Source organism: Ziziphus jujuba, chromosome 10 (genome assembly GCF_031755915.1).
Source record: "Ziziphus jujuba cultivar Dongzao chromosome 10, ASM3175591v1".
NCBI classification, from domain to species: domain Eukaryota; kingdom Viridiplantae; phylum Streptophyta; class Magnoliopsida; order Rosales; family Rhamnaceae; genus Ziziphus; species Ziziphus jujuba.
Window position 1 is genome coordinate 24,719,275 of NC_083388.1, and position 11,267 is coordinate 24,730,541.

The following is an 11,267-nucleotide window of genomic DNA, read 5'->3' on the forward strand; positions in this document are numbered from 1 at the left end:
ACATGACCAATATTTTTGACCAATTTGGGTGTAAGAGAACAAACTACAGTACTACTTAATTAAAAGAAATTAGGATATATAGAAGCAAGCATTTATAAGATTTTTTTTTATTTTTTTATTTTGTTTGTTTTTGCTTTTTTGCAATTTGCTTTTTGAATTTGCACATGTCCATATAGAAAAGCTATAGCTTTAGATTTTTGATGGTGGATCACGTGCACAAGGCAACAAAAAGGAGGCTTTCTTGCTTTGTTGGAGTTGTGTTAATCCATAAAAAAAAATCAACCTTATAAGCAGATAGACCAGTCAAAAAGAACAAATTACACGTCCAATAAAAGACAAGATAAACTACTACTGCTTAATTTGCTGATTTAATTGCTAGCATAGCATAGCCCAGCTTATATATATATTCTTTTTTTTTTTTTTGGTATAAATTAATTTTATTTTTAATCTTTCTTTGACTACTAGCTACTCAAATTGATCAAAATTCATAACCATTATTATTATTATTATTTACAATAATTTCATCTTCAGGGCTTTCAAATTATATAAGCTAATTAATCCCAACATAACTAAGTTAATAACTTCATGAAAGCAATTGCTAGCTCCACTAAAAAACTGATAAGAATGATATATATATATATATATATATTGAATTATTTATTATTCATCATATGAGTTAACAAAACCATGAAGACAATAGGCAGAAAAATGGAAGGGCTAATTAAGATGGAGAGTCGAATTTGTAATGTTTATCAACAGCAACAGAGACGTCCCAAGTGCAACTTAGTCCCTTTGGGATAGTCACAAGGTCTCCTGCTCCAAACTCCACCAATTCAGACGAGCCTTTTGGGTACACCTTCACTTTTCCTTTCACCAAATAACATGTCTCCGCTGCATCAAATTTCAGCGTGTACTTTCCCGGTGGACAACCCCATCTAACACATATATGTGTGTGTATATATATATATATATATATATCAAAATATGTATAACTAATCAATTAATGAAATGACCCAGAAATTAGAATTATTTTTAGTTATTAATATTCTAAATATATAACAAGAGAAACCATAATATTAACTCATCTTAGACAAGTATAATATATAATTTTAATGCTTATAATAAAGAAGTGAAATTAGTTAAAAGAAAAAGAACTTACTTGGGCCAAGAGTTTATACCCAATTCTGACAAGCGCGAATCTGAGATATTGCTTTCGACTGTGATATTGCTTGGATTGGAAGACGGATCAGAATTTGAAGCGGTTGCCATGAATAAATATAGAATAATAATGAAAGAACTGGAAGTCTAAAAAAGAAACAAGCAAAAATCCAAGGGCAAGAAAGAGAGAGAGAGAGAAAGAGAGAGAGAAGAAGATGATAAAAGAGAAAAGGAGTTAAGGGGTGGTTGGCCTACTCTGGGTGGATATAATGAGCTTCAGCTGGGGACAGAGAAGGAATCTTTACATGAAAAAGCCAATATACAATTAAACTTAGGCTTAAAACTAGTATAAATACATACAATCTCTCGCTCTCTCTCTTTCTCTCTCTCTCTCTCTCTCTATTTTGTATACATGTATATGTGTGTGTGCAAATATGTATATAATATATAGTTGAGGATAAGTCTTAAGGGCATGTGCTGATATTTTGGGCATGTATAGCTTTCATTGGCGTCTATATGTTTTAATATATTTGGATTAATTGAAAAAAAGAAAAAAAGAAAAAAGAAATAATATAGTATAGAAAGGAGGAATGGGGAGTTTATTTATTTTAAGTTGGCTGCTTTCTTTTAGGGTTAAGATGTTTGATGACGGTCTCTGGTCAAAGAGTTGACCAAATTGGCTTCTATACATAAGTTGTTGGCACATGGCAGAATTTAAATGGTTTATAGTTGCACTTGAGAATGTTTGACTGGGTGTACTACCACCACCTTCTGGAGATGTAAACACAACTGCTGTCCTTCGAAATGGCTTCTCTTTTGGCCGCATCCACAACTACTGCATTAAATATTGGATGCCCACCATCAGCATATGCGTACATATTAGGGTGTCGAAATTCCATTTATTAATTTTCTTTTCTTTCTTTTTCTTTCTTTTTTCCTTATTTTTGTCCATCGATGCTATAATGTCATATAATTTAATAACATTAATAAATAAATAAATAATTGCTTTCTAAAATTAGTGGAATTTTATAACTTATTGAGCAGATAAAAGGGGAAAGATCCTTAGCATATATATATATATAGATATATATAGTGTAAATCATATATATATATATATAGTAATTTTCTATTAAGCGATATAGCCTAATTTATATTAGGACTGGGGCAACACTCCTATCCTAATAAAATTATATATTAATATTTATACATCATGATCTGCATCTTCCAGCTCATTGTGCTTAAATTCTATATCTATATGCTTCATTTGTCTTGGACTGATGAGCCAAAAAGCGGCGATCAATTAGATCACACGCTTTGAATTTTTTGAGAAAACTCTGAAGTATTATCTAATGGAATAATATTGGTTTTAGACTTTAGAGTCACTACATTATATGTGAGGCATATATGTTTTTCGTAGAAAAAATGTACATCTTTTCAAAGAATCGATGCCTATGGGAAGAGAGAGCTAGCTATCTCTTAGCGTTTTATATATATATATATATATATATATGAAGATTAATTATGATATGGACATTGTCCATTTGTAATATAATATATGGGACATATTATTCTGAATTATACATATAATCCGAGGTCAGTGGGCAATGTTGTCCATCAGATCAAAATCCTATTGATATATATATATAGCCTAACATTGCCATTTCCAGCAATGTTTTGCAATAATTTTTTATAATATTATTTAATCCAACACATATACGTAAAATTCAATCTTCTTAAATTTGCATCTTGCATAAATCACCAAAACAAAAATGTGGATGTCCATATGCGCATACACTACAGCCAGCTGCAGGAACAAGCTGAACACTGGAAATATAGCATGAACCCTAGCTATAATTACAGACAAAGAATTTGACAATACTAATATAACAATAGAGATTAATTAATGATCAACGTAAAACTAATTATAGTAAACATATATAGATATATTTGTATATATGATCAGCTTCCAAATGATGAAGATGATTTTGATCATGATCATCATCAATGATTATGATCATCATCATCATCATCATCATCATGGGCATTGAGGATTGTTTCCTGGGCCACCATAGTAGAAGTAAGTACCCCAGTCATTGTTGTAGTAGCTCTTGATGTCATAACAGTTTGTGTTCTCTGCAAGTATTGAGATATCATGGACTGAGCTAAGGCTGTTATCTGAATCTACAACCTCCAGGTTCCTGAAATAGCTAGCTTTTCCGAACCCATCGTCCGCGAAATGACCCGAACCCATTTGGGTCGAGGTGTGCTTGCCGTTAGCCCTGGTGTTGACCACCTCACCACCCCACTCCACCATGGTTGCATGGTCTGCTAAGTGGGTGAATAGCTCTGCTGGCCAGTAACCCACTAGAATGTTCTCCCCAAATCCCATCCACCAATTTCCTAGCCTTGGATCCTATTTATATTCATTCATTAACCAAACATTAGTATTAGGCTAATTGATTAATAGTTCTAAATTAATTATTAGAGAAATTATATACAATTTATATATGGACCTTCCAAATGAGAATGCTAATGTCGTATTGGTTGCCAGAATATGAAGAAACTGGTGAAATGGCAGCTCCAATTGCTATCTTGCTATTTGTCTGTACAAATCCTGCACATAGAAGGTTGTAGCATCCCGTTGCTTGGTATGAATCCGTCTGTATTTTTCATCAAAAAGATTGAAAACAAATCAACATTTTTTATCTACTCAATGTTACAATTAATCTATACTTAATTATTATTTGATTTTGTTTAGCTTGCACACATAACTACACATTTTTACAAGTACTAAGTTAAACATTAGCCTAGCTAATTGATTACAGTTTACAAGGGAGAGGAAATTGGTATGGAAGCCCATACTATTGCGTGTGGTGAATGATGATTAGGCATGAAAACGGGTGAAGCTCATAACTCTAAAATTGACTGAAGCATTCACCGAAAAAATAAAAATAAAAAATTGACTGAAGCACACATACAATTAATGTTCTAGACAACAACTTGTACGAGCTAGCTAAGATCTAGAAACTCATTAAATTTACTTCTCAAAATTTGCAAAAGAAATAATAATATTTACCAAAATTTCATCGAAGAAATCTTTCTCATTCCCAAGGGCGTCCTAGCACTATAAAAAAGACTACTATCAATTTAAGTGCATTGTTTTCTGTGCAAACCATTTTCACAAAAATAATAATAATAATAATAAAACTGTTTTTGGTGACACTCATATTAATGAAGAAACATGGCCCATTCATTATTACAAGGTTGGTCAGCTAAATTAATCACTTGTCAAAAATTGAATGCACCTAAGCTAATGGCCCATTAACTTACTGCATGGAAATGGGTATACTGATAGATTCACAACCCTAGATCTAGTTGACTTTGACATCAAACACAACCATATAACTAGGAGAGAATCAAGGTGGGTCTGATCAGGAAGCAAACCCACATGATCATTTATAAAAGATTTTAATATGTCACTATTGGGATTAATTTTATTTTGACTTAGGGTTCTTGCATGCAAACTTTTTTCGGGCATTAAAATAATAATTAAATTAATAAAAATGAATGGTTGACAATTAAGCTAAAAGAGTGATCTAACCGTCCAGTAAGTGAACAATCTGGGTCTGCTGTCACCATAAAGCTCCGGACTGACCTGACTAGTGGAACAATCAAAGCTTCAGAAAATTCTATAAAATTAATAAATAAAATAAAATAAAATAATAAAAGGACATAAAATATTATAAGTTGAAATTACCTAAACTTGTTCAGCAAAAAAAACAAAGAAATTACCTAAACTTTTTAATAAATCTATAGAGTTTTTTATTAAGAAAGAAATAATAAGTTAATTTTATCGAAGTAAATAAAGATTAGAATAATAATCTATTACCAAAAAAACAAAAGACTAAAATAATAATTAATTAATGGAAGAACCGAAGAAGTACCTGCCATCCTGCTTCTATGCTGTTGAGATCTGAGCCGTCGAATGAACCGGAAAGAACCCAAATTTGTGAGAGACTGAACTCGTTGACCACTTGGATTGATGGGTCCCACACGTTTATTGTCGCCTTAGCCCCGTACGCTTCTAGCGATGATCCAGTGTAGGCAATCGCATGCTATAAAAAAGGTTGCAACCGTACAAAATTGTCATCCGTAAGCTTTACTAGGAAAGTGATCGATCAAAGATTATGAATCACAATTTTGAAAGCAAATCGTGTGGGCCTTCCTCAGAAATCTGACCCAAATGGTGTTAAAAGATCCAGTTCAACGAGTTCAAAAGCCGAACCAAGCCCATAGAAAAGGGTTAAATAATTTCATAAAAGAAAATAATAAAGAAAGACAATTATAGTCATTGAAAAGTATGAAAGTTTCATTTAAATGAACCAGAATAGAAACTGGTATAGTAAAGCTCAAGAAAGAAAATTATAACTGAATGTTCTTTTTGGCTCATTATTAAAAAAGATTTGTAAAAGAAATTTTTTTTTTTTTTAATTATTTTTTAGGTAGGAAGATTTAAACTCAAGACTGTTTGGATGGAAAATAATAACATTTTATGTTGACATTTGATTTAATTTATCTCAATTGCTTCCTTTGGAAAACAATAAACTCCTAAGATATTTTTTGTTTTATTAGTACTTTTTTTTATAGTAAATATATAAATTTGAATCCAATTCAAATCCAACTTTAGAAACAACATGATTTTGTCTGCAACAACCATTGCTAAGAAATTTCTAAAACCTTCTTCAACATCCTAAAATGAATGTACGTACTTGGAAATAGTGATGAAAATGATAGCAAAGGCAAAATCATTTTTAGCAAAACACCAAGTGAAGAAAAAGGAATTAAGGATAGCATACCTCATGCCCATTTGCACTAACTACATCCGGAGCATCGGTACGTCTAGCAAGATCAATCTTCCTTTTTTTCTTTCCAAAGTCAAACAAAGACTTTGCTCTCAAAACATCATCCACTGTGCTCCGCCGCACTGGAACCGTACCCTTTGGACACCTTGTTCCATTTCTGTGCCACATTTGCCATGCACCTTCCAATACTTGTTCATTCATATAATTAGTTGTATTCTTCTTCTTCTCATCTTTAGCCTCATTTTGATTCAAAATTTTCGATAGTTTCGGTCTCTCTGGTGGTTCTTTCTGTTACATTAATGAATATCAAAGCCCTAATCAAAAATTACAAATTAAAAGAGGATCATTTATAATTCATAACTACATATACCTTCCAAAATCCTCTTTGTAAATGTATATATATGACATTTATTGAAAACACCCTTTTGAAACTCAGTATGAAGATATAGACAATAAATGCATTATGGGTATGAAGCAAAAAAGTTAAGAAAGAAAGAAAAAACAAAGCTATACAACATATGTTACATGCCAGAGAGAGAGAGGAGAGAGAAAAAGGGTAATATACATTATATGGTTGTATGCTTTAATGGTGTATGTTTTTGAGAGGTTTAAGTATACCTGGATCTTGTGATTCTTTAAAAGAGGATGATCTAAAGCTGGCTGTTTTCTTTTATGGACACAATCTATTATATCTCCATCTGGGCTCTGGAAAAACAAAAATATTCAACCAAAAAAAAAAAAAAAGAAACAGAAGAAAAGGAAAAACCAAATCTATGTCACTTTCGTCAATAAGATCAAGAAAGAATTCTGTGATATATATGTACGTACTTGTATGGTCATGACGGCGGGCTTGTTAATCTTGTCCAGGTGCCTTTGAATCCGTTGTAGTCTCAGGCTACTGACTTGTCTATAATCGGAGTAATTTAAGCCCGAAACGACTGTAAAGCTTTGGAAAACGATGGTGATAAGGAAAGCCAGAAGAAGATGTTGAAGAAGAAGAAGAAGAAGAGCTGAGAAGCCTCTCTTCTTTCCAACAATACCCATATCTCATTCAGTGCCAAAAGGAAAAGAAAAAGGAAAGCAGAGAAAGAGGAAAAAAAAAAAAAACCTAAAACTCCATTACTAGTAAAACAAAGTGCAGAGAGAAATAAAATCTGAAAACTTTCCCTTTGATATTTACTTGCACCGGACACCAACACAAACAAGAAAAGAAACCCCTAAGAAAATGACTTGTAATTGGGGAACCCTTTTTTTCTTTTCTTTTCTTTTTTTTTATAAATATATATATATATATATATTCTCTCTCTCTCTATCTTTATTAATGGTAAGGAAGAGAAGGTGGGTGTGGAGGTTAATTACACCTGATCCTTTAGAACTTCATGAGCATCAAGATCATCATTGCCTGCATTGGTTTCACATATATATATATATATATATATATGTATATGATGATGATGAAGAAAATTAAACAGTAGCTAGTGTTTGCAAAATTTGTTTGTTTGGAAGGCAAAAAGAGTTAAGGCAAAGAGGGAGAGAGAGAGGGGTTGAAACTTGAAAGCATTATAAAAACCAGACCTACCCAACTGAAACAGCCCTTTTTATTACACTCCTTCAATGTGTATCTGCCACCATACACTTTGCCATTAATTTTTCCTCCAAACCGCACACCTTCCTTCTATTTCTTCTCTTTTTTTTCTTTTCTTCCCTTCTCAGTCTCTCCAACCCTTTTTTGTTTTTGGTTTTTTTTTTTTTTTTTTCCCCCAACCTTTTTATTTTTAAATCTAAACTATGTAGCACTCAATTGCCATGCTCTCTACAATTTTGTATTGCCATTTGGCAAGGTTTCACCTTTCTTCACCTAGAATATAGGCGTACATATATTACAAATGTAAACACTGTCATATATGTTATATGCTCTCTTAAATATTATTATATTGGCCGTATTTGAGCTCAAAATCATTGCAGCAAACAGTGACTTTGTTATTGACTGGTGTTTTTCGTGCTTATTACGGTTACTTTGTTAACAAATCTTTGAACATTAATTTATATATATATATATATATATATATATGTGATATGTTTTAGTGATCAAATTTATCCTATATTCTTAAATATTTGTTTGACTTATTCTATTTCTTATTATGTATGCTTACTGTCTAGCATACCACTGTGTGAATAGTGATGCTTCTTGGTCATTTAAAAATCTTCAATTTCTATGATTTTTATTATGAGTCCCAATTAATCACAAAATTGAAACATCTGCATTTAATATGTCCTTGAATTGAATAACATACAATTGACTTAAAAAATTTGTAAACAGGTTAATTTATTAGTGGATCAAATTGTTAAAAAAATAATTGGGAGAGCCTAGAGTTTGGAGTTTGAAAGTGATGAAACCCATAAGGATAGAAAATAGTTGGAGTTGAAAATTTCAAGGTATACTGGGGAGGCTTCTATGCTCTGCTGCTTAATTTGTTTTTATTTGAGAGAGAACCCTTGATGATCCCTGCTGCAAAAAAAATGCAACCTTCTCCATGTGGGATAACATTTTACCAAAACTAGTATAAGATTAAATAATGAAACCAAAGCATCATAAAATAATGAATGGAAGAATTTGGGACCAATAAATATGGGTTTAAATTTAATGGGGTGAGGGCTTCTATTCTCGAATCTCGAATGCTTCCTCCTTTAATACAGAAATATTTCACTGTCAGGATTTCTTGACTCGGGCAACCTTTTTAAGTGTGTATTTAACTTTAAGTTGAAATGACCAAATTACCCTCCACGTTAATTAATGATATTTTGCTCCAACATCTCACATCAAGTACTAATAACCAATTATATTGAAAAAATATATATTCCAATAACAGTAGTTTTTTTTCTTTTTTTTTTATAATTATATTTTAATATCCTTGACCTTGAAAATTTTATAATTTAAACATTCAATTTTTTGATACAACAATTTAAGCTCTTTGATTTTTTTAATTTGTTGCAATTTGAATTTTTTAAATTAATTACGCTATATTAATTTTTAAACTAAAAGGTATTAAAATACAAAATATTAAATTTTTTTTAAAATTTTTGCACTTTAGTACCATTTCTTTAGAAAATGGAAAAAAAAAATTGATATAAATTATTCTATTGAAATTAAATTATATCAAATTTTAAATTAACAGATATGAAAAATACAGATTATTAAAACTAATTTTAAAATTTTACACTTTAGTATTTTCTAATTTAAAATTTGATACAATATAATATCAGTCGCATGAGATCCGGTTCAATTTATGTGCCAAAGGAAATGGGATTCCAACCTATGATACAATCTTTCTTGTATGTCGGTTTAGCAAACCAATGCCTTAAGCTATTAAACTCTATTAGTTAAAAAATAAAATGATTCAAATTGTAACAAATTGAAAAATCAAATACCTACATTACTAGGTAAAAAAATTAAAATTGAAAAATCAAAAACCTACATTACTAGGTAAAAAAATTAAAAGATTAGATCGTAAAATCCAAAAAATTGATTACTATTGAAATGGTGTATATTAACTCGCTACTATTTTTATCATTTGAAACTATTTATATACTTTTTCTATTACGAAACATCTAACTGTTTGTTTATGTTAATAGACATTAGACACCAAGCGTAGACTGAACCACGTTGCCACGAGTACAAGACAATACATATCGTAAAAGTTGCAAGATACAAACGAGTCGTAGTTCATTCATTAGCCTTAAAGCATTTGTCAAATATATAGTTGATCCAGCATGGAGCAGCCTAATGTAGGGCATTTAAGTCAATTCCATATTTTACTTGCTTTCAAGGCAAGAAGCTGTGCCTTGAATGAAGACTTTGGCCCTAATATTTATTATTGCGTCACCTAACCTGTAACCATACAAATGTCTCGTAATTTTACCAAAATAACCCTTCTTCTCTCATCATTCCATGGAACTGTAACGGCGAAGGAAAGATAAAACCATGAATTTCACGGTTGGCTATACCTTTCAGCTAAGCAACACAGCAACAAACACCAACTATATCACAAAAAATACTTCAACATTTTGTAATATTGTAGTGCATATTTATAGAAAAAAAAAATACGTTTTGAATCATAGGCAAAAAAAGTTTAGAATATGATATTAATTAACACAGGATATGTAGCAGGTGACTTGAGATATATTCTAGAACAGAGAAACGATACTTGTACTCTACAACAAAAATGCAACTTTAGAAATTTCGTAGTAGAAAGAAAGAAAGACATACAAAACAGATTACAGAGGTTGCGATTTCGATGCGCAAAATGATTTTACTTAGTTGGAACTGTCTATATCAACAGAATTGGCCTTACGTTTTTTCTAAATAAGAAGTCCTTATTAGTTGGATTAAGTACACTTGAACTATCAAATCAATTACACTATTAGGCACTGAAATATCTACTTGTTGAATAAATAGTAATTGAAATCAAATACATTCTTCAAAGGGTACAAGGACCCTTTTTTCTTTTTTTTGTTTATATATATATATATATATATTTAGAAGGCTGAGCTTATCACACGATTTACACACACAAACACGCACATACACACAAAATCAATCTCTTATCACACGTCTCACTAACCAACCAACATATATGTTGTGTATGTATAATTCATCTCCTTCAAAACAAATGGAAATGTAAAGGAAAATTTGGATGTATGCTGGTCTGATTTTGTTGGGGGTGTTGATGGGAGGTGGCTGGGGGTTGGTTTGCACTATATGAGCCAGTAGTGGAGTATTCAGGCTCCAGAAACGCAATGTTTCAAAATTGGCTCTGTCACTTCGCCACTTCAACTGCTTATTCACCTCCCATATATCGTTTTCTCACGTTTAATAATCCAAACATATTCTTTTAGACCACACTATGACCATTTACTCATTTCGTCGGTGCTCCAACTTTGAGGGTGAATGGTTTTCCAATGTCAGGAAAGTCCAAGCAAAGTGTAATAATAATATTACTGGATCCAAAGGAAAAATAAAATAAAATAAAATTAATAATCAAAAACGTTAGAAATAATTTTTTGTTCACACTGGAACCCTAGTGCTATCAAGACTCCAACTTTGCATCGGTCATCTATAAGTTCCATTTGAACCTACTATGAAGAGAATTTTGAATATATATATATATATATATATATGGCCCAATCACAGTGCTTAAGCTAAAAGGACCAATGAAAGAGCTGCCATGTAAATATTTTCGTCTGCAA

General features: G+C 31.4%; 2 protein-coding genes across 2 annotated transcripts; both read right to left on the minus strand.

Moving 5' to 3' along the window:
- Nucleotides 1-616: 616 nt before the first annotated feature.
- Nucleotides 617-1,570, minus strand: LOC107407293 (uncharacterized). The gene is made up of 2 exons (XM_016014554.4): nucleotides 1,160-1,570; nucleotides 617-935 (listed from the first exon to the last, which is right to left on the minus strand). The coding sequence occupies exons 1-2, from the start codon at nucleotides 1,267-1,269 to the stop codon at nucleotides 722-724; spliced, it is 324 nt and encodes a 107-aa protein (XP_015870040.1). The 5' UTR covers nucleotides 1,270-1,570; the 3' UTR covers nucleotides 617-721.
- A 1,300-nt stretch (nucleotides 1,571-2,870) lies between these two features.
- LOC107412313 (protein neprosin) lies at nucleotides 2,871-7,876 on the minus strand. Its single transcript, XM_016020063.4, has 7 exons — nucleotides 6,849-7,876; nucleotides 6,639-6,725; nucleotides 6,015-6,308; nucleotides 5,103-5,273; nucleotides 4,760-4,813; nucleotides 3,672-3,818; nucleotides 2,871-3,571 (listed from the first exon to the last, which is right to left on the minus strand). Exons 1-7 carry the CDS (start codon nucleotides 7,062-7,064, stop codon nucleotides 3,194-3,196), a joined length of 1,347 nt encoding a protein of 448 aa, XP_015875549.1. The 5' UTR covers nucleotides 7,065-7,876; the 3' UTR covers nucleotides 2,871-3,193.
- Between the last annotated feature and the right edge of the window lie 3,391 nt (nucleotides 7,877-11,267).